The sequence below is a fragment of the Aythya marila genome, assembly GCF_965140915.1.
Source record: "Aythya marila genome assembly, chromosome: 2".
NCBI classification, from domain to species: Eukaryota; Metazoa; Chordata; class Aves; order Anseriformes; family Anatidae; genus Aythya; species Aythya marila.
Window position 1 is genome coordinate 52984253 of NC_139043.1, and position 24707 is coordinate 53008959.

Here is a 24707-nt window from a genome sequence, read left to right on the forward strand (position 1 = left end):
TTTCTCACAGAAAACGGAGGTACAAAAATAGTATATGGAAATTTTTTCTTGCTAGCCTGTAGAGCATACAAAGTAGCCTCAGAAAGTAATGAGTATTTATTTGACTTCTACTTTTGTAGTATATATTTTATAGAGAACAATACAGTTCACTTTTTGTTCTCTTTCCAGCTGTGGTAAGCTGACTCTAAATCAACCATAATTTTGAGACTTTCAACTAGGAATACCCATTTCTGCACATATTTTACCATTCTGAGAAATGTGGGTTTTGTTTGTTTTGGTTGAAAATGAAATAATTGAAAAGTCCTTTTTTTTTTTTTTTTTTTTTTTTAATGCTTATGATGATCCTGAATCAAGAGACTATGTTGTCTGTAAAGGATTGCATGATCTTATATATTTTGTGGTTAATGTACAGAGGTCTCCTGTAAAAGTCTCCAGATATATTTTTCAAATATTTTTCTTTGCATTTTCAGCTTTATCCTCTTTCTTCCTCCAGTCTTTCACTAGGAAAGAAAATAAATTTCTAATTCTTTTATTTTATTATCAAGGAGGTAACATTTTCATTACATCTCTTTCTACTCCCAAATTTCTATGTATTATCTTGTCTATTTTGTCTCCTCTGCACTTCCTTCATTTAATAGATCCTTAGCTCACTACTGACTGCTCAAATTACTTTCCCATGCACCAAGCAAACACCCCTCTGTATTCCTAAAAATGTACTTCACATGCTGGATTTGCTCTTCACTAATATACTTTTCATGCTTCACATTAGATTCATCCTTGAATACTACAGAACCACTGCAGTGCCTGGCAGCTGAAATTGTGGCTACTGGAGCCTTTCACATGTGTCAGATATGTATCCTTAAAGATGCATACCATTTGTGACTTCTGTTTTGATTATTTACTTGACTAGTTTGATTACATTAAATACATGTAGTATTACATTATTTTGACCAGCTTTGTTAGCAGTCTCTTCATCTGCTTTAAAGAAAACCACAGCTAACTTTGGTGGTTTCTATGAATAAAGCACCTTTTTCATGAACTAAGTAAAAATAGGTGTAATAAGCAGCCTAACCATCAGATCACAGCTTTCAAAAATGATTATTTTTTCTTTTGCATTCAAGAATACACTAACAAAATGTCAGTTTGGGGATCCGATTCACGAAAACAAATTCATTCACAACATAGTTGGTATAGTGAGTTTTGTCTCTGTCTAACAAGCTCCCGACCCTGCTACAAATGTGTCATGTAACTGTGAGACAAATGTTTCAGGAAATCAATTGTACTTCATCCCTTTCTTGAAACCAGCAATCTCTTCACTGACTTGATGAATCAACTGATATCATCCATTTGGGGAAACAATTAGAGTGCAAGATAAATGACCTTCCACACTCAGAAGGTATTATTCAGTGCATATGCACCTACAAAAATATATATGTCTACATATACATGTGTGTGTGTTTTTAACAGGAACCTTTTTTTTTTTTAACTACAATTTTTTATTATTTTATTTATTTTTTAATGCTAAGCATGGAGTCTGATGCATGTGCACACACAATGCAGCTAGTCAGTAAGCAATTTTCCAATCAGGAGTGTGAAAGAGGCCATTCCCCACTCCACACCACAGCACAGGAAAATGCTCTGTGCCTCCAGAATGGCATAATTCCTCTTCCTTTTTTGTAGTAGTGATAAGGACTGGATGTGTCAAGTGACAAAATCACCAACTTTGGCCTAAATTCTCCCTAAAATATGGCTTGCAGAGAAAACCACCACACTCTGCCTTACCTCTCCAAGACATATTCAATGCTTACATTGCTTGCTTTGCCTTTTCTTAGGAAAGAACAAGCTTGTTCACAGAAAGCAACGATCACAATTATAAAAGATTTATTTCCCTTTTATGGCAGATTAGGAACTTTGTGACCTATTTTAATTTAATCATCATATTTCTGTGTAACTGAAATGGCCACAACTTCGTATCAGTTCCTCTTTTGTTCACAGAAAATTCCATGCATGCTTCAAGTAGAGGAAATTCTGTGATGTTGTACAATTCGATTTTTGGTTTTGCTAAAAATAATGAGCAATGTATGAAAACGATGGAAATATTAATCTCCCTACTTAGTTTATGGGCTTTTTACATGGTCATGAAAGCCATAGACCCTAAGCTTTAGCTCGGTATTAAATAGGAAATAAGTACATTGAAGTTACTGAAGCTTGAAGATACAGTAAGACTGAAAAAATGATTAATAGTGGTGAGTTATTGTGGTTCTAAGGGTAAAGATTTTGCTTCTGTTTTGTTGTCAACCTTGTTGGCTCATTTTGAAAATAAAATATATAATTGTCTTATCTGCAAATAACTTCAATTGAAAGCTAATACTCCATTGAAATGCCTTCCCAAGGAGCAATCTCATAAAATTGTACAACCAGATCACTTTGGTGTCGGTGTGCATTTGTCTCAACCCTTTATTTGCTAAATATTGGGACACAAATTCCTAAATACAACAAGTTTAGAGTAAATACAAATGCCATCAAATGCCGTCTTCTCAAACAAGCTGTTTTAATGTAATACTTGGGAGACTTGGCATTTATCAGCAATCAGTGTCAGTGTACATCAGAAGATACAGAGATATAAAATAAATCAGGTAAATACTTCTTCTTTTTAGACTGCAGGCAAATTGATGCTAATTGTTAATAAGAATGATGTGAATTATATTTATACCAATTGTAACTGCATATTATTTTACAATGTAGAATAAAAGACATAATAAACTAATCTTTTAAAGATACTAATCCGTAAAGCGTTCTTGCTAGGATAGGAATATGATTATGTTTCTATAAATTCTAGGTAAAATAAAAAATGTAAACTGAATTGATAATAGTACCCATAACAATCCTTTTCTTTTTTTTTCCTCAGAATTAATGTTTAAAGAAGCTGGGGAATACCTACAGTTTAATTTCCTGGCAGAAAAATAACCGATTCCCTTTCTGATTTTTTGTGAATCATTCTTTGGGTACACTATTTTTAAAATTTGAAGTGAAATTTTTTTGTCCTGTACAGGGATCAAAAAATCCGACAAGCAGAACTAAAAGCAGAAGAAGATATGATTACTTCGGGACAATAGAATTATAAATAGACCTTTTTGTCTAATCAAAATTCTGGAAGAATGCCCTCATGGAATTTCAGTTTCTGCAATCAAATGACCAGTGTGACATCATCTGAACACTGAGTACTCTCAGAAGCCTATATTTTCCAATCATAAAAGAAAACATGATTTTTTCATAATGTGCTCCTGGTATTAATAATTCTTTTAGCTTAGTTAGGCCAAGGTGATGGAACTAATGTTTCTTCAGGATGTGGGAATATCGCACTGAGGCTGATTAATTGGACAAAATGTCACAAGGGAAAGAAGAGACAGGGAAAGAAGTTAATGTTTCAATTCAAAGGTAATTTCAATTTTTGTAAACACAGTTTGTTGAATAGTTACCGTGTTCACAGAGTCATTAGATCCAAATTTTGAGTGAAACTGCTCTTTTTAGTTACTGCATTACAGACGTTAGAAAAAAAATATTTTTACACTCAATATAATTTATTGAAATTGAGACTTGTTAGTGGTTGTGTTTTTTTTTGTTTGTTTTTTTTTTTTTTTTTTCAATTTAAATTTTTATATATGTAAGAGAAACTGAAATTTGCAAGGTAGCATAAAGTGACAGCAAACCAAAATAAATAAATAAATATATAAATAAGACAACTATTTTAGTCTTAATTTAGTGGAATTTCTCTGAATGAAGCTGAAGCTAGTGAAGTGCATTGATAAGAAAGGGCAGTTCTGACATCAAAACGGACTCACAATGTGTTTTGTTGCTATTATATGGAACTATGTAAGAAACAAAAGTAGATCAATCTCTTTAATTTAATTAGCTTTATAAAAATATTGCAACGTGCAAATTATAAAAGGAAAATGTTTTATAACATTTTACTCTAGAAAGGTAGTTTAGTAATTAGTGCTTGGTTCATTTAGAAATATGTATTCAGCACTAAAATTCAATATACATCCGTATAATCCAGTGTATTATAGAGTGAGCGACTGAAAAGGTACATGTATCTTTTTGGCGTATTTAGTAGAAAATGCCATACTGAAAGTAGGGCCAACTTAGTTTTAAAAACTGTTCATGTCTTTCCATCCCCTGAGATCAAGTACTCTGAAAACTCAACTACTGCTGAAAGCCCTGTGCCTTGCTGCTGGAAAATCATACAGATTAAAAATCAACCTTGAGGGGAAAAAAATAGCAGTACAGGAACTGATTATGAGCGTTTACCTTGTTTTGTTATTTTGTAGTCTCCATTATCAAAAAAAAAGCCTTGATGACACTGTTTTATTTTATTTTATTTTATTTTATTTTATTTTATTTTATTTTATTTTATTTTATTTTATTTTATTTTATTTTATTTTATTTTATTTTATTTTATTTTTTCTTTTCTTCATTTCCACCATTGAGTGCGTGTTTCTTCAGACAAACAACTGATGGGTTGCACTAGAGAAATGGTAGAAATGATTGTAGGCAAAGCTAGGTCAAACACACAAATCAAATCAAACAAAAATGAGAGAAATGTGTATTTTGTCCAGTCTCTTCACTGGATGCTGTTTGTAATGACAGTACAGTAAAAGGGTTATATTGATTGACTGACGGAGGTAAAATTACAAGGCTTATACTAAAAGATTTATGAAATCAGTGTTTGCCAGCTCTTATTGTCCAGAATGAATATATATGTGTGTGTGTGTTTGTTTGTTTGTTTTAACAGATCTCTGTGTATTCTGTGGACCTGACTTTTATTATTATGACAATGTAATACCTTCGTAGATACCTGCTCTGTTGTTTTGTTTTGTTTTCAATTATGGTTATTTATTGCTTGACACATACAAGGACAGCTCTTATAAAAAAACCTTTCTTGCTACTTTAATCTATTTAAATTCCAACCTGTTTTTCTCATTGTCCTGGCATTTCTGGTGTGGGGAAGGACAAACAACTTCAATATATGAGCTTATACAGACAGTAGCAGGAACAAATACTAGTGAGAATTTCCTTTGTGAAAGCTTTGATTCTAGACCATGAGAGCACATTTTAACAACATGAAAATATTCAATGACGACTCCATTCTAGGAGCACTAAAGGAAGTAAAATGCTCAGAAATTGAATCAGCGACCTGGAAAACAAGCTCACATTCAGTGGCGATTTGATGTTAGGAGTCTCTGAAAAAGTGCAGAGACTGAGGGATTTCTTTCTGCTGTCAAGAAATTGGTTATGAAAAGGAGTTAATAGATTTCACAAGCTGCTGATGGATATCCCAACAATCAGAAGGTTTCTAGAATGAGTCTAGCCTGAAACTGGAAAGGTTTCTGAGTAGGAGATGTAATGCTACCTGACAAAGTTACTTATCTAACACCAAAATAGACTGGAAGTTGTGGAGCTGTGAATCAGTGGAAGATGGGAGGGGATTCTGGGGGGTAAGAATAAGAATTTCTTCTTACACTCTTCGATACAGCATCAGGTATTGGCTGTTGCAGCATATAAGCATCAGCAAGGACCTCTTGCTTGTTAAGCCTGCAGTCCAACCCTGTGCTAAATCCCCAAGAAACTGGATTGGGGCTGTGTAAAGCCTTGGTATGACCTGGTGGGATAGTTTTTATTTTTTATGTTCTTAAAATGTCCCAGACCATGTAGCCCAAAACTAAACTGACACCCCTAGATTTTTTTCTTTCATGGTGTATTTGTTTGTTTGTTTGTTTGTTTTTCTTTTCTCCTATGGTAAGAGTCTCAGGTATGACCTCTAGATAATGCTTAATAAAAGAGTAAACTTATGTCCCATTAGTTGCATGGACGATCTTAGCACATTATTCTGTGTTTGATTTAGTGGCAATAGTGAACAAGCACAACGGGAAACATGTCAATCACTGGTATGTGCATTTGCCATAGAAGCTGATTAAGCCACTGAAGGGCAGCGCAGAGCGGAGGAGTATTTTTCAAAAAGTTAAGACAGAGGCATGATATACAAGAGAATACTCAGGGGGTCTTTCACATAGAAAATAAAGTGGTTTTTGTTGTTTATGGATGGGTAATAGTGTTTCCCTTAAACAACCATCAGTATCAGAATGGCTCCTCGATTTTATGCTTTCCTCCATGCTTCTCAGTCAGTAGATCATCACCCATGTGAGTGATGTGCATTTGCAGCATAACCAGCAGCCTTGACAGTGACAAGAAAAACGTTAGACATTGCAGTTGTGTTCATGCACAAAGCAATTTTACCCAGGGAGGACATGGCAGAAGAGACTGACTCCAATCATGTGATCCCACTCAGCTCCATTTCACATCATCCTGAAATGCGTTTGTGCTGAACTAGTTCTAGGTTACTTGTTGTTTGATACAGAATACAAAGAGACAGTTAGAGAAAGAAAAGAAAAGAAAAGAAAAGAAAAGAAAAGAAAAGAAAAGAAAAGAAAAGAAAAGAAAAGAAAAGAAAAGAAAAGAAAAGAAAAGAAAAGAAAAGAAAAGAAAAGAAAAGAAAAGAAAAGAAAAGAAAAGAAAAGAAAGAAAGAAAGAAAGAAAGAAAGAAAGAAAGAAAGAAAGAAAGAAAGAAAGAAAGAAAGAAAGAAAGAAAGAAAGAAAGAAAGAAAAGCAGGACTGAAGTGATAACTGTGCAGTATGTGCTTTCCAGTGCTTTTCTCTCAGGATTTAGGCTAGAGGAAAATATATCATACCAAATCCATCAACCTGAGAGAGGCGAGGTTACTGCATCTCCATGCCTCTAGGTCCAACCAGTAGTGAGGCTGAACATGCATTCATGGCAGACAGTGCAGTACATGTATATATATACCCCATACAAACATATATATACATGGCTGGACATACAGATCACAGATGTGACCTGGGGAGCTGCTCCTGATGGCTCATGGTGATGGGTTTCACACCCGGACATGGGGTCTAAAGCTATGCTGGGACGGCCCCAGGAGGGGACCAGACAGAGTCTCCCTTCCCTGAGTCCTCAATTTGGGATCTGACTGGCCTTCACACCCCTGTGGTCCTCTGGGCTTGTGTGTTGGGCCTTTCATGGCTCTGCAACCTACCTGGGGACAACCTACCAATTTGTCAATAGACTGACAATATGTATTATTTAATATCTTTTAGATATTAAAGATATATTATTAAAGATATATTACTTAATATCTTTTATTTAAGCCAAAGCAAATGAGCCAGCAATAAATCTGAGCAGGAAGAGAGCATATACAATGCGCAAGAAAAGGGAAACGAAATGCTCAACAACCTCATACTGGCTCTTATTATTGTAGAAACTGTGAATTAAAAATACTTTGTCATGGCATAGTATTCTGTACATTGAAGTACTGTGAATTTGACAGGAGTCAATACCGTGGGCAACAAGCAACACAAGAAAGGATCTTAGAGAAGATCCTGTGTAAGCGTCTGGATAGCAAGGTCATAGCTGCACTGCTGGATTCCTCGCGAGATGGAGTATCAAGGCAATAGCTTGGAGGCAACTACCTTGTGAAAGAAAATCTGTACAAGGAAGGGCATCAGCCTTTATTGGAAACAAGGGTAAATATTGCTGTATTAGGGTCTAAGTTCAAAGGTCGGGAACTTACTTTTTTTTCTTTACACACGATTTGATTTTCACAGGCTTTCCATTCAAACGTCAGGCAAGGATGCACTACGACTAATGCGTACTGTGTGAAGTAGGAGGTGACCAAAAATGAACCTTGTATGGGGATTTCAAGGAAAAATAGTAGGGTTAGACAAGGAACTTTAGGAATATGAATGAAAATGAGATGAATTACTGACACGCAAATTGATAGAGTAGCAAAAGGCTGATCCACCCTGGAGGTACTGCTGTGGAATGCAGCAGGTAGCGTTTTGTGACACACAGCACTGAGACAGCACGTCAATAAGCAGTATTTTTTGCCATACTCAGAGGGTGAACACGCATTTGGCAGTGTATTTCACTGGGTGTTGTTGATTCATCAAAGAGACCGGGCAGGAGGCTGTGAGAGGATGCAGATTTTTCTCTCAGGCAGAACCCAAAGGGATGCAACGAGCACTCATCGACGAAGTTGTCTCCTGTGTGCTAATGCAGGCTTCGGTCCCTTACTGTCTTCTGTACAGCATGAATAAAATATCACAGGGAGACTGCAAAAGGGAAAGTCTTTCTGTGACAGCAGCGTCCAGATGACACCCTTGAAAAGCAACGCTTGTTTTACAGGGGATTTTAACCAAGCTGTGCAATTTACTACTGCGGGCTATTTTTAGGGCTCGGAGTTTGGCAGATTTCAAAGCTGGGTAGCACTTTTACGGACAGAATAAGAACACCTTCGTCACGTCAGGTAAGGAGAAAACAGAAGGAATATCGCTGCGTACAGGGGTGAGACCTCTGGGAGAAGGGCTGTCTCTTCCTGTATCCTCTCGTAGGAGAGAATTTGAGGGGAAACCCTCTCGTGAACGGGCTCCCAGTCTCCAGGTGACATGGATAAACAAGCAGAGCCCCCAAAAGGGGCATTTTTCCCCTCATTTTCCTGTCATCCCACCCGGCCCAGCCCCGCCGCCGGCCGGCAGGGGGCGCCCCACCACAGACGCGCCCCCTCCCCTCCCTCCCCTGCGCGCTCCCGGGGCGGGCGGCGCTGATTGGCAGGCGGCGGCGGCGCGCGACGCCTGGCCGAGGGGGCGGGGCTTCGAGGGGGGAGGGGGGGCGCAGGCTCCTATATAGCGGGAGGGACGCCGCTGCCGAGAGCAGTCGGCGGGCGGGCGGCGACGGGGAAGGGAGGGGTGCGCGCGGGCAGGAGCAGCAGCCCCCCCTTATATATATACACATACACACTGCTCAGTGCGCTTTTAGTTGGCGGAGCCGGCCCCGGCCGTGACCATGCTGTGCTACGTGACCAGGCCAGACGCCGTGGTGATGGAGGTGGAGGTGGAGGCCAAAGCCAACGGCGAGGACTGCCTCAACCAGGTGAGGCCCGCTGCGGGGCGGCCGTTGGGCGCCGGTGACCGTTGGGGGCCTGAGGGGGGCGCTCCCTCCTCCCCCCCCCACCCCCGTTGATGGCGGGCGGGGCCCCCCTTCTTCCCCTTTATTTATTTATTTTCCTCCCTTCTCCCTTTTTTTTACCCTCCATGTTGGATGCAGGGGTTGCAGCATCCCTCGGTCGCGGCCCGTCTGCCCCCCCCCCCTCCAGTTTGGGGAAGGGAGGCCGCGGCCTCCTTGCTACCCCCCAAATTCTCCCCCCCACAGGGCTAGAGAGGGGACATGGGGGCCCCAATCCTGACACGGCCCCCCTGGGGCTCAGCCTGTCGCCCCCAGGTGCTGCCGCCCTTCCATGCCTGCTGTGGGGTTGGGGGCAGGAGGGAGCCGAGGGTGGCTGCCAAGCCCGTCGGTGGCACCTAAACAAAACTTGTGGGATGCGCTGCTTCTTCTCGTCGCCCTCCTGTCTCAGAAGTGCTGCTGGAAACAGGCACCCGGCTGGTCTGAAGCGCCTGGCCTTGAGGAGTGAAGGGGATGGGGTTTGGCTGCGGAGGTCCATCTTGGTGTTTACTACTGGGGAAGTTCCCATTTTACACTCTTGTGTTTGTCAGTGTACCATTTTGTACGCTGCCTATTTAAAATCATCAACGAATCAGCTGTACGAAGGTGTTTACAAACAACACATCTTTTGTTTCAGACCACTAGCCCTCAAAACAGTCGTTGAATCAAATACTACTTCTTGCCCAGTTGTGTCGTTGGTTCATTATGAAGGACCTCTTTCTTTCAGGTTTGCAGGAGGCTGGGAATTATAGAAGTTGATTATTTTGGACTGCAGTTCACTGGCAGCAAAGGGGAGAATCTGTGGCTGAATTTGAGGAACAGGATTTCCCAGCAGATGGATGGTTTAGCTCCTTATCGACTAAAATTAAGAGTCAAGTTCTTTGTAGAGCCCCATCTTATCTTACAAGAGCAGACGAGGTAAGGTTAAGATGGTTGTAAGTAAAGCGAACTTATTGTCTTCAATTTCAGTAAGCTATGAAAACGATTACCCAGAGGTTCTATTTCTTCCATCTTCTGGTATTCTTTGCTTAACTTTTCAGCACAGCTTTAAAATTCCGGTGTTTACATGTATTATTCTTTTTTTCTTTAAAAAGTGATATTATTGTAAGTATTGCTTGGGGAAGAGTAAGTAATGTGTAGTTAATTCTATGAGGAACTAGCACTGGAAAAAGCCAAGCTACCAGTAACCAGTTTCTTATATGGTGTTTGCGTGTCCGATAGTAACCCCTGTGCAGTGGTGTTACTGTAGGTCGTTCAAAACCACTGGTACAGAAAGGCAGGAAACAATTCCTCCCACAGAGCAAAAACTTGCTGAATTCCTTCTTGTCTGGGATCATATTACAGCAACTTTCAGATGGCTACAGGCCCTTTGAGGCTACAGAAGAACAGCTGTTCTGCTGCTTCTGTGGCCTGTCCTTTTAGCTAAATTGTTATACTGTTCCCAGGGCTTAAGATTTGTCCTCTCAGATGAGTAGCAAATGTTTTGCTTTCACTCCACCAGTTTGATTACTGCATCGCCACGTTAACTGCATTAACTGCAATTGGGTTCTCTGTAAGGAAAACAGAGCAAGTATGTCTGAAACTGGTCTCAACACATTTTTTCCAGTTAGTTTTAGGTGGTACATCAAAAATAAATACAGAAAAATGTTGTGTCTGGAAGGGAATGCCAAAGCATACTTTTACTGCTCACCTTGACTTGGTACTTCCAGAATTAAGACCATGCTTATGACATTTTTGTTCTGCACAGAATATTTTTACAGTGAATTTGGTCAGAGGCTGACAGTTTGATTTGGTGTACATCTCAGAAATAATACTGAGTTAAAACAAGACAATGTGTATATTTCTTGAAGTAATACTGGGAGAGGTTTAGGGGAACAGTGGTTACAATCTGGCTGAAGTCTTCAGAAGGCTGCAGAGTAGACCACAGTTGTCCTATGTAACAGATTTAGTTAAGCAAGTACATTCTAACATCCACATTTTGATGTACATTATTTTTGGAAAAATTCTAATATCCATGGTATACTTTTGGGTTCTTTCAGGGTATTTTTCCTGAAAGAACCTTGTTTTCTTAAATGCTCTTAATAAGTATAAAACCAAAGAATGAAGCTTTATGTGGAACAAAAGCAACACAATCATCATACCTGATGAGGTGGCAGAGATTACCCTGGATCTATTGGATGCATCTCCACACTCAGAGCAAATCAGGGTGAATCTGAGGAAACCTAACACAAATGATTGGCATTTTTGCTGTTGCTGCTGAATGTTTGTTCCACTTTACAAGGCTTTTGCAGACACCTGTGTTTTCCTACCTTGAACACCATCAATGCAAGACTTGGCAGGTTGTGTAAGTTAAGAGCTTGAACTGGTGAAACATACCCCAAGGGCCTAAAAGACAGGTTGCGTAGCTAGAATGCAACAGAGCTTGTGTGTGTGAACATCAAAGACCTGAGTATGCTCCACTATTAAGGTGACTTTAAAAGGTTATAGCTGGGGTGAGTTTTATGTGTGAGTTAAGACTGGTCTAAAATTAATATTTTTAACAGACTTTAAAATCACTTGAGCATCAGTCATCAAGAGATCTATGAATATTATGCTGTGCTGGAAATTAAACTGTTGGAGAGAAACAGGCATTGAAGCTAGTATTTATTGCCACTGTCTTGCAAATATGAATGCTCCTGAGGCACCAGCTAAGCTGTTCAGTCCTGAATGTTTTTGGAGTCCTTGCTAAAAGGCAAATCCATGTTGCGAAATAGACAACTAAAACAGAGCTAAGGTAAACTATACCCACTCATCAACATGTAGCAGACCTAGAGTTCTGTAGTGCCTGTGGTTAATGTATATTTCTGCAGTGTTGACATTGAGCTACACTGAATTTGCTGTTTTCTTTCTTGGGTTTGGTATGTATATAGCCATGCAGTCATATTTTAGTCTGCATGTAAGTTTCCGTGGGATGAAGGGAAAGTCAAACTTGTTAAACCTGTCATCAAACTTTAAATCAATAGGTATCTCATGGAATATGATTAAAATGAGCTGTACAGCTACAACTGACAACTTATTTCTTACCTCTACTTGCAAAGGCAGTTTACTGGCTGACAAAGAAATAGTGATGGCTGTTCTGGTTTCCTTTAGCACAGTGATGTTCCCAGCTGATAAATAAGAGAGGGCATTTCTAATGTTGAATGTTATGCTCTAGTCCTTGTGTGAAGAAAGCTGAGGAAGTCTCCGTGTCTCTTACATTTAGCTTCTGAACCCGATCTTCCTTACGAGATGTACGTGGAGACTGTGTTTGAAGTCTGGGGAGTTGCAAGTAATTCTGAAATCATTTGGCTGATAATGCTTTGCTATGACTAATAGTGAATGCTGTGACTGAGTTGTTCTTTGTTTTTTTCCGTATACTTCAGAAGCTTCGTCAACACCAGTTCTGCTGCTTCATTAAAGAGATCCTTGTCTTGCACTTAGAGCTTGGCTGCGTGTTTCTGGAGCATTTTAACACTCAGGTTTCTACATGCAGTGTAAAAAGCTGATCTGGCTACTGAACATCATCAGCCCGTGCTTCTGTTATCTTTAATCAGTGTGCAATCTAGCAGAAGATTGCAGCCTCATGCATTTTTAATATCTTATGCAAGGAAGGCTTCTTACCACCGAATGCAAGGTTATAATTGCATCTTTGACCACTATGGCAACAAGCCACCTTCGCTAAGTGCTTTGTGAATGGGAGCATCGGGTGTGGGGAGGGGGAACCTTCTCACTACACTTTCCTTTTACGCAGGGTTAAGCTTTATTTCTATTGTTCTTTGGTTCTTGATTTCTAATTTTTTATTTGACTGCCTGGTACTGAATTTCACCACAGGATATTGTAGTTTAGAATTGTTTTCAGTGGAATGAAAGTGCCTCAGTGCAAGAATGCTATTCAAATTTAATACGCTGCTGTCAACTGGAGCTTTAAACAAGCCTGAAATGTGAACAGCGTGCTTTTTAAGAGCAGTTTGAATAGCTGCATGGTTTTTGAATGGAGAATCACGTTGGCTTGCTAAAGGCTATCTCCCTTCTTGCTTAAAGCTATAGGTGCCAGTCCAAATCGAGACCACAAGCTCTGCTGTATGTCATGCTGGTTTTCAGTGTCTCTTGTGGTAGGTCATGCAACAGATGGCTGAAAAAGCAATGTTTTCAGCAGTGACTCAAAGTTGCCACCTGGTTTCTGTAACTCAAGCAGAGAGCTGGGATGCAGCTTTGTGGCTGTCCAGGGGCCTCCTGCTTGGGGCACGTGTGGGATCACCTGGAGCATTGTCTGCCTGGAGCCACAGTGGTGGAGTGTGGCTGTGGTCACCCCAGGGGAAGCGGTGGCTTGCTGAGGGCCAGCGTGGGGAAGTCAGAGCCCAAGGAGAGTGAGTGTTGATGTAAAGGCTGCTTGAACAGTGTAAGGCGTCCCTGTGTGTACTTGGAAAGAGCAAAGCTGCTGTCTGGTGTAATGTGACAAAGCCAAGTGTTCTTATGTAAGCCATGGCGATTTAAAGCAACATGTCAGCTTCCAGCAGGCCACACGATCTCACAAAGCATGCAGAGCAGCACTTTGCCAACTTTGAGATCTGTAACCGTCACTGGAAGCTGTTAAAGGTTGTGTGCTACTTTTCAAGTATTTGAATTGTTTGTAAAATGCTTTTGCAGTGATTTCAGTTGTGATTTCAGTTGTGGTTTCTTATTGGTAATGATGAACTAGTTAAAATTAGGAGTTGACTTGTAAGAGTTGAGTGGTTAGTAGTTAGAAAATAATAATAAAAAAATCCTATTATCCTCCAGTACTGGCTAGCCAGTGCAGCAGTGTCAAGGTATTTGTTACCATGCAATAAAAACCTGCTGTAATAAACAGGGTGAGTTTAATGGATCTGTTTGTCTGAACTGGAGTTGAGTTGCAGTTAGTAACCTCTGACCCACTCTGCTGAAAGCAGATAAGAGTAAACATACTGATGAATGCAATTGTGACTTTGCAGAGCTTATTTTTCATATCTAATGGCTTATATCTGCCGCTAATAATAGAATATTTTATTGCTGTGATCTTTACTATCAATATATATTTTAGGGATAACAATTATGCTTTTTTGATTCCTTTTGACTACGCAGTTGCAAATTACCTCACAGTAAGAGGAAAGATTCTTTCCCTGTGGTGAGGACTGTCATACCCCAGGTAGGACAGGCAGTTCCTTGGGACGTGTTTGAAGGTTCTCGGCAGGAATCTGGCAAGAGGATGGGCTCTCCTGGCTATATTTCTAGGTCAGGAAGTATTAGTCATACAAACACTTCTTATTGGTAACAGACTGGGTTTTGCCACTTTCCCTTCTGGCAGAGAAGTTTAGGACATAACTCTGAACATAGATTTTTCTATTTGCACTGTTTTCCCTTGATTATTTTTTAAACTGTAGTAGGAACAAAGTTTTCAGTGCAGAACTTTGAATCCTAGTGTATATAGTTGTCTTTAATGAGTTTTTATGAAACAAATAACTTCTGTGTTGCATATATTTTTTTAATAGCACTTTCGCGGAGTCTTTAGTTTTCATCCAACTGAATTGGCAATGGATTCATTTTTAAGTGGTGTAACTACTAGTATAACTAGTGCTTAAGGAAAATACTTAACTGTTTCAAGTCTAGAGCTGCTTTTTCTTCCTTTGAAAAGGAGGAAGTTCTCTCTGGGCAGTGACTAATGAAGCACAACTTCGATGAACACAAAGCTTGGTCCCCTAATCAGTATTTCTTTGTGCTATTTTCAGATACCAAATTCAAAGGGAATACTCTATAATTGAACGCAGGAATATCTAGGTAGTGTGAGGTTTGCTGGGGGTACTAATGCTCTAAGTTACACTGACTTTTGTACTGGTGCTGCCCTGTATAGAATTCAGGGCATGTGACTTTGTCAGGGCAATGGAAAGTTGTTTGTTCTTCAACTGCCTGAATATTTTTAGTGGTGGGGAAAGCCTAGGGTTTTTTCATATTTAGAGATGCAGTGAGGTGAACCAGTGAAATCTCAATTTAGGTCAGCATTTAACTTATGAAAACTTGACTACTTTGTGGTAAGTAATAGTGTCTGTAATATGGCCATCTTTTCTGCAGTAGATTGGAGCAGATCTTTTTTACAGTTAGACTTAGCAGAATTACATGATTAACTGCCTCGGGGCTCCTTATGTTTTTGTTTTGCTCGACTGTATTCAGCAACAAAAGTGCATTCTTCTGGCTTTCAGTTTAAAGACAAAGGCTTTCATTTTGTGTAAAAAGGAAAATCGTTTTATAATCGGAATCTAACTGGTGTTGTGTTTAACCTTGAAGGGAGATGATTTTACAGTGGATATTAATGTATTTTTGGAGAAACAGACCCATAAAAAGGCCAGATGGGCAGACAGCACTAATCAGAATAATTTTTTCATGTGTATAAAATGTTTGCAGCCTTCATTCTTTCACAATCTTTCATTTTCTCGATGCAATTCCTTCCTCTAACATTTCAGATCTGTTAGAAACAACACAACGAATTTGCTACCTGAACTTTAGTTCAGAGCAAGTGCTGCAGCAGGTCAGTTTGGAGGTTTATGCACTGTCATTCAAAAACAAGGTTCACTGGCAGGCTCTTTGTTTAGTTAGTTTCTGTGCTGTTGTGTGTATGTGTGGCTTAGCATTGGGCAGGAACCAGCCATGGTTTGTTTTTGGGTGGAGTCAAATCCCTTGAGATGGACCCTGAAATGTGGGTGGCTTTGTCTTCTGACATTTATCCTGGCTACAGTAAGCTCTTGCATCACTTCAGTTAGCTTGCAGTAACTGTCCCTTATGCATGCCATGCCTCTTTCCCTTTTGTCCCCTAAAAATGTCCGGTAGCTTAGTCTGAGATGTCTTCTCTTATGCTGTATGAGCACCTAGGTCACTGCACATTAGTTGGTGCATCACTTTTTTGTTGCACTTTAAACTTGGTTGTCTACCTCTGCTGGTACAAGCACTTCAGTGAATGTGACAAGTTCTGCTTCCACTGTAATTTCATCTGTATCTGCAGGAGTAATCCTTTGTTTATTCAGCTCCCCCTTGATGTTCATACAGTCCTCCCAGCAAGACAATAGTGACTTTTCCTTGTGTAGTCAGTGTTGTCATAAGCATAAAGGAAGCAAACCAAAGATGCGAGCATTTAGTTGTGGCAGCTGAACATGCCAGCAAATGAGAACAAAATAGTCAGATTCTTCTTTAAAATACCATAGGTTTAATCAGCATGTAGTTGTAATGACGAGAGAACTCGTTTTCATACTGACAGGATCCGAAGTGCATGGAAAAGCTGTATTTTATGAAATGGTGATTGGAATTAAGGAGATGCCTACTGTTTGTTTTTAGGCATAGCTTTTCAGTAATCAATCAAATAATTTGACTGGCTTTATGAATTGAGCCCACAAATGTGTACAACCTCTCCACTATAAAAGCTCCAGCTACGCCTTTGTGTGGCCTTAGCCAAAAGAACTCCAAATTAGTGGGGTGGGAGAGGGGGATTGGAGCAGGAGTTTGGGACCGGCTCCAAGAGGAGCCCAAACAAGGAGTAGCATGCTCACAGGGGAGACAGCTGTACTGTCTGAAGTTCTTGTTCCCTCACCTCTTAAATCTACATCCTGCACGGAGGGGGGAATGTTAGCTTCCCCCAGGCCCCCATTAAACTGCTGAAGTGGAGACCCATGTCTAGACAGCTAAGTGATGCAGTTTGAGCACTTAAGTGGCAACTGCAGTGATGCCGTAAGCATGCTTCATGCTGCTTGCCGAGGGAGGTGCTGGAGCTGTGGCTCATTGCTGTGAAAAGTATGGTGGGGCAGCTTAGGAGATGATAGTATTTTGCTTTCTGAAATCCTGCATATGAGCTGTCTTCTGGGGGGAGCATTATTTGTATTTTCTGAGCTGCAGCATTTACTATCATAGAACTAAAAATGAATCCAAATTTTAGAAGTTATATAACTGATTGTAGTGCTGGCAAGGTAGCACTACTTGCTTGTGCAATGAAATTGTAGAGTTACAAAAGGACTTACATAAGATATCCAAGCAAAGTGAATCGCTAACCAGCATCGTGAACTTCACTGAGTGATTCAACATAGTTTTTTTCTAAAATTAAATGTAATTTATTTTTTTAAGGAAGTGAAATGTAAATGTCCTATCACTATGGAAACTGATATCCCTGTGGGTACTAGACTTATTGAAAGCTTTTTCAGTGATAACATAGTTATTTCTACCTCTGACTTCCTTAAACACTCTGAATCTTAAGAACAAGTAGACAGAAAGGTATGTTATCTTCCCTGACAGAAGATAAGGAAGCTAAGGTAAGCTACAGGGGGAGTTAACAGGCTGCTATTAGAGTTAGTGGAAAATTTGATTTGTCCTACCTATTAGATAATTAAGAACAGCTTTGAATTTTCCAGCTAGCTGTTAAACCTGCCTTAGTCCCCAAGCATAAATGACAAATGTGCATACAGAATAGACCCTTTATACTTTATTTCATGATGAAATACACTTTTAACTACTTCAAGTTACTTTTTTTTAATCGTGTTACTTGGAAAAGTGCTGTCTCCCCTTTGACTGGTGCCACAGCCATTTGATCTGTATAGAGAAAGCATGTTTGTTTGTTTTTTTTCTGGCTGCATGGTAATATGTTTTGTGCTTCTGTTCACAAATTCCTTTGTGGAAGTGATTTGTAAATAGGAACCAAAGAAAATTAAACTTAAGTAACTATTCCAGATATTTTTTTATGGTTATTATATGGAATGAATTGAAGTTAGCAAATAGCCTTAGAGCTAAAGCAGCTTTTATTCAAACTGATACTGAAGTGCTTATTTCTTTTAATTGTGCTTCTAGGCATGGTCTTCAGTTCTATCCTTATCTTTAAGTGAATAATGAGATAGGTGTCCCTTCTCCCCCCTGTGCCCAGACCATTTGGTACATTCACTGCAAATTCTTGATTACCATATTAATGATTACCAAACATACTTGCTATGTTACCTCTTACCTACCTTCATGTTTTAACATCTTGTATAACAAATATTTCTGATTCCATTGCAGGCACATGTTTTTCTTGCATATAAAGGAGGATCTTCTGGCTGGTAATCTCCAGTGTTCTTCAGAGCATGCAATTGAACTTAGTGCATTGTTGGCACAGATGAAGTTTGGAGACTATAATCAGAATACTGCCAAGTACAATTACGAAGAGTTGTGTGCAAAAGAGCTCACCACTACCATTCTAGAAAGGTAAAAAGAATGAATTGAATCAAATCATATGGGGGCCAAAAGTGTAAGACTTTGTTATGCTATTGCATCAGCAGGCTAGGGCATATCTTGTGGTGTTAAAATGCCGTTCTCTGCATTTTTGCTGTGAACCTTTTGGTAATCCACATAAATACTTTAGAGTAGGGGGGAAGCCTAGTTAGAAAGCCTTGATTACATCTAGCTCTTACTTCTAAGTAAAGTACAGTATTACATCCTGAATATTCTCAATGTTTTTAGTTCTCTTAAATGCTTCTGGCTTGTCTTATCTGGCTGTAAATTTCCAGTCATCGTGGACCCACAAGAACAACCTACCTGTTTAACCAGGTCATATAAAAAACATGTTATACGAAGCTGCTAACAGTAATGGCACATCCTGGAGTCACTTCACCCATCCTTAATCTTTTTTTCATCAACAGCATTATTGCAAAGCATAAGCAGCTGGAAGGTCTCAGTCAAGCTTCTGCTGAATATCAGATTCTACAGATTGCAACAACACTGGAGAACTATGGAGTAGAGTGGCATTCGGTTAGAGACACCGAAGGGCAAAAGCTCCTTATTGGTGTTGGACCTGAAGGCATATCCATCTGCAAAGATGACTTCAGTCCTATCAACAGGTACATGTTTTCTGGAATCATTTTTCCATGTTCCAGAACTACTGGGCGTGCCTCACTTCTATGTAGACAAATGTTAGGTGAATTCCATAAAGGACCTATTGCAATTTAGGGTCTGAGGGCACTACCTACTTATAAGACAACTGGTCTTAAGGCTCTTGGGTTTTACGTACTTCTGTGGCAGCACTTTCAATCCAGCATTATGGGCAAGTCAAAGGTCATAGTACCAGAAGGTACCATAGCAAGTTGTGGGAAATGCCCTTTAAAAGCTAAACGTGTTTTTGTATTAATTCTTAGGATTGCTTATCCTGTTGTTCAAATGGCAACGCAGTCTGGGAAGAATGTATATCTGACTGTTACCAAGGAGTCTGGTAATAGTGTTGTTCTCCTGTTTAAGATGATCAGTACAAGGGCAGCAAGTGGACTCTACAGAGCAATTACAGAGACGCATGCATTTTACAGGTTAGTACTGCTGCTGGAGTTAGCTTTGATCTTCTCTTCAAGCCTGAACAGAAACTGAACAGGCTTTTGCTGCTTTTCATTTTGTGGGATGGGAATTTAAGAAAAGTAAGCAAGATTTTTTTCAGTATGCTACTCCAAATAATAGCACTTCAGAATAAAACCTCGCTGTTTTCTTTAATTCATAATACATGTGCTTGTCCCTGTGTATGAGTCAAGATGAGAGCAAAGGAGTAGAAGGTAGAAGGCCTGTTTTTTTTCAAAATATGTAGGTGTAGCCCATATGCATGTATACTTTTGTCTTTATTTGGATCCTCCTGTTGCCAGAAATCATCTTCCTACAATTCCTTTCCTTGCTCACATGCTTAGGATTTTGTTTCATGCCAGGAGCTATCAGTTGTCTTTATCCTTCTGTTCTTTGAGGCAAGGCTGCTGTAATTATCTGCTGATGGCTGACTTTTGCTGAAACCACTCCTCACTCCTACTGTGAGATCCAACACAGGTAGAACTGACCATTAAAGATAGTAGTGGTGTTCCCTAACTTAACTACCACATCAATCTCAATTACTTAGAAGAATAGGGCTTGAGCAGAGAAAGATACATACGCTAGGCAAAGCCCCATCCAGTTCCTCAAATCAGATCACTGTAATACAGTTAGAGAAATTAACATAAGTTAGTTGCCTTTCTAATCACTGTAGCTAATCAGCAGCTAACCACTGCTTATTTTGTGAGTCTGATGTTAAGCATGACTTGTTATCCTCCATGACTATCAGCTCCTGCACTCCTTACACTCTTCATACTTCTCTCCAGGCAATCAAAGCATTAAATAATTAACTTTGTAGTCAGTCTTAACTGCTTGGTCTTCATATTTGATTGTCACTTCTGCTGTCCTTTGCAGTGTGACTTTAAACAGAATTGTAGCTAGGCAATAGGATGTGGTTGGGCACTTAGGTTTTGGACTCAAGCCCTGTGAGGCTGTGGTCCTTGTTCTGCTTGTTCTGTGTTGTCTAGAGGGGTGATAATGCTGTAATAGACTTCTGCAGGTTTAGCTACAGCATGGAGATCCGTGGCAAGCATGGTTAGGCTAGCTGGAGCACTATGTGGCAAATCAAAATGGCTTGATTTAACAATGCTAGTATATCAAGTGTTTAGTGTCAAGTAATGCCATTAACCAATTCTTCACTAAAACAAAGAGCCTATCTAGAGAAAGGGTTGTTATGCCAAAGGCTATTAGAACTATTTAATGTAGCATCTTGGCATTGCCATGTAAAGAGATGTTGCCAAGCAGAACTGTAGATTGAGCAAGGGTTCACTGCTAATATGCCTTAATTCCTTTCTGTAGGCTATTTTACTAGATACTTCACATTTTTTGAAGATGTAGAAATATCATCTCTGGCTGTCTTTTGCTTTGATTTCAATGCTGTTATTTCAACTTTGAGAGCAATTAATTGTAGAGGGAGGCTTATTAGTATTAACTAACCCAATTTTGTTTTGCCTTGCTGTTCTATAGGTGTGACACTGTCACAAGTGCTGTCATGATGCAGTATAGTCGAGACTTAAAGGGCCACCTAGCATCTCTTTTCCTGAATGAAAATATTAATCTTGGGAAAAAATACGTCTTTGACATTAAAAGAACATCAAAAGAAGTTTATGATCATGCAAGACGAGCTCTTTATAATGCTGGCATTGTGGATCTTGTTTCGAGAAGTGATCAAACCCCACCAAGTTCCCCCCTTAAGTCTTCAGAAAGTAGCATGAACTGTGACAACTGCGAGGGTCTTAGCTGCCAACAAACAAAAGCTCTGCAAGAGAAGCTGCGAAAGCTAAAGGAGTCCATGCTTTGTATGGTGTGTTGTGAAGAAGAAATCAATTCAACATTCTGTCCCTGTGGCCACACAGTATGCTGTAAGACCTGTGCTGCCCAATTACAGGTAATAATTCCATTAAGTTAGCAAGTAGTGTAGAAGCTTGGGTTTTTTGTATACATGAGTATTAGATTAATGTGTGTCGTGGTTTAACCCGACCGGCAGCTAAACACCACGCAGCCGTTCGCTCACCCTCCCCCCTCCCTCTCTGGGACGGGGGAGAGAAATGGAAAGTGAAGCCCGTGAGTTGAGATAAAGACAGTTTAATAAGACAGGAAAAAAAAATAACAAAAATAATAATAACAATAATAATAATGATGATACAATGGTGATAATACGAAAGTAATAATAGTATGTACAAACAAGTGATGCACAATGCAATTGCTCACCACCCGCTGACCGATGCCCAGCCTAACCCCGAGCAGTCCGGCCCCCTCCCCCCGGCTAGCCACCCCTATATATTGTTTAGCATGACGTCAGATGGTATGGAATACCCCTTTGGCTAGTTTGGGTCACCTGTCCTGGGTCTGTCCCCTCCCAGCTCTTACTGCACCCCCCAGCCTGCCCGTTGGCAGGACAGAGCAAAGGCTGAGATGTCCTTGGCTTAGTATAAGCACTGCTCTGCAACAATTAAAGCATCGGGGTGTTATCAGCACTCTTCTCATTCTAAGCCAAAACACAGCATTCCACCAGCTACTAGGAAGAAAATTAATTCTGTGCTAACTGAAACCAGGACAATGTGTAAAGTGATTTTAGCAAAACTGACTTTTTTAGAACTGTTTTCAGTAAACTAGTTCCAAAGGATGTTCTGTTCAGATGATTTTGAAAGATAAGTCTTAGCTGTGCAAACTCTCCCGTGGTGAGAGTAAGCATTAGCTGGGTCCTGCAATGGACTGTTTTAAGTATGAAGACTTGAAAAAAAATTAAGTGCTCTGTATTGTAGAAAACTGTCTCCAGTAAGTATATACACTCAAAATACAAAGTAAACTAACTTCCTAATATTTTTCCTTTCCAGTCATGCCCTGTTTGCAGGTCTCGTGTAGAGCATGTCCAGCATGTGTACTTGCCAACCCACACCAGTCTTCTCAATCTGACTGTGATCTGATCTGCATGTATGACTTAAACCGATCATGTACTTAAACTGCACTACTATGAATCGCAACCATTGATTGTGAAGAAGGCAACCACTCTGGCACCAATCCACGATCAAAAGCAAAAATACTGAATTGTTGAACATATCTTTGCTCAGCATGCCCATGATGGTTTGGGACATCTTTCTGGAGCAGAACTGTTAACTGAATCATGTTACTAAAACAGGAAAATGACGTATATGTTTGTAGCATGGCAGTGTTGCCAAAAAGCTAGGGAGCCCTGGAGAAATGTGGTATACACATTGATATACCCAGCAAGAGCAATGCAGCCTTTTATTTTACTCTTTAAATTCTTTTTAGTACAGTCATTCCATTTATTTTAATAGTAAAACTAGCTTTTACAAATATCAGTTTAGTATGGCTCGTTTATGCTTTTAGTAAACTGCTCAAAAGGGAGAACTTCTCTTTTTAAAAAAAAGGTTCTTAAACTATACAAGGCTTCATCAAGCAGCTGCATTCAATTTTCTTAAATAGAAAGCAATTCTGTTCATATAGCTTTGGAAAGGTAGAACAATTTTAATTTTATAGTGCTACAGGTGGGTCAGGAAAGTCTTCTGGTTGGTAATGATGTCCTCTGGAAGCACTGCTGCAGGACTTCATTCACAGCTCTCAGTGGGTAAGGTTTCCCATATCCAACTTGGTTGGTTGGTAGTCTTGGGTGCTGTAGTCAGCTGCCCTTTAAGTTGGCTTTATTTTTGGAGGCTGGTATCAAGCTGTTAGTCATATACCATTATTTCCTAAAAGAAGGGTTATGCATAACTTTAAATGCTTTCTTCAGTTAATGTCTTCATTGGTTAGGATATTTCCTGCTAAAATGTTTTTAATCTCCATCCCCTTACGTGGGCATTTTGGACTCCAGTTTCCTAGCATAATCTCCAGGATACAGAGGAACTAGAGACCATGTTTGGGTGCAATACTGGCTTAATTGAAGCTAGAAAAGTACACTGTCACTTTACTGAAACTTTCTGACTATACTTTTCATATTGCCTTAATGTAGCAGTAAGTGTGTTTATGCATCTGTTTCTTTGCACAGACATTTTGTCAAAATATTAAAACTCTACTTTTTTATGACACATTAGCATATAAACCTTACTCTAAGAGGGTATTTATTTTTTCACTTTGTAAAGAAAATTTTGTTTCCTCATGAAGCAAGAGCTTTGTCCTATATCGTAGGCAACTTCTGTCTTTTTATATTCAGATTAATAAAGGACTTTAAAAATCTTTGTGTTATGAGTCTTATTTTTCTGAACTTCTTCTGCAGTGTTACTGAACTGAAAATATGGGTTATTCACACTTATAGTCTGAATATTGTGGGTCATCTTCTTAAGGGGGGGAGGGTGTATATGAATTCTGAGGGAGGAAAGGAGAGTGAAAGAATAGGGGCATGTGTATCAAAGAACTAACTATTGTAGTGGTGTACAGTGGTGCTAAAGCAAATATTCCTCCTTTCCCAAAGACTTTGTTCAGTGCTAATAGAATTACATTAATACCTAATCCATCATTCTATGGCAGCTGACTGAAATGGATTGTAAATTAATCTAAATAGATGTTAATATAGGCAGCTGATTTAAAGCATTCAACAAAATCAAGCTGTTAAAATAGGCAAGCATAACTCTAATTACACAGCCAATATAATTAGAAGTACCTAGACATCCCTAATAAAAATAATCCCAGTAGTTAGAACTCCTAATTAAGGAAAGGTTTGACAGGTTAAATGGTAGAGGCTGAATTCAGGCAATGCCTGTGACTTTTTTGTAAATATATTTTGCCTTGTCTTGAAAAGCTATGCAGGGGTTCAGTGAAAGCCAAGGTGCAGGTTCAGACAGGAGCCTGGCAAGTATTGGCTCTATCTGAGGCTCTTGGAAACCTAGGCCTGTGTTGGTGAATGAAAGTGTGGAGCGCAAGTGGAGGCTAACAGCTCTTTGTAATGGGGAAGGGTGGGTTCAGAATTCCAGTAGGTGGTTTTAACAAAATATAGCTACATTTTCTGGGAATTGAGTACTAGGTAATCTGTTCTGGATGTTTCACTTGCCCTATGTAAGATTCAATAGGAATCTTAAACATTGTCAAAACAATATAAGAGCGAATTGGTGCTCACGGATAACTTTCTGCAAAAATGTTATCTAAAATGTTGATCAGGCTACATTAGAAAACTATTGCTTGACTTCCCAATACTGCTGGGGTATGTGTTGCTTAATGTTTGCAGTTCCAGTACACCCTCTCTTGAAAGGGTTATGGCTGATCCCCATGAGCTGTGAAGAGTGTAAAAATGGAACTATAGGAA

At 39.5% G+C, this 24707-nt stretch overlaps 1 protein-coding gene across 1 annotated transcript; it reads left to right on the forward strand.

Moving 5' to 3' along the window:
- The first annotated feature begins 8800 nt into the window (after positions 1-8800).
- MYLIP (myosin regulatory light chain interacting protein) lies at positions 8801-23644 on the forward strand. Its single transcript, XM_082753295.1, has 7 exons — positions 8801-9007; positions 9804-9994; positions 18134-18319; positions 18754-18951; positions 19246-19410; positions 20918-21338; positions 22288-23644. The coding sequence occupies exons 1-7, from the start codon at positions 8921-8923 to the stop codon at positions 22375-22377; spliced, it is 1338 nt and encodes a 445-aa protein (XP_082609421.1). The 5' UTR covers positions 8801-8920; the 3' UTR covers positions 22378-23644.
- Positions 23645-24707: the final 1063 nt, after the last annotated feature.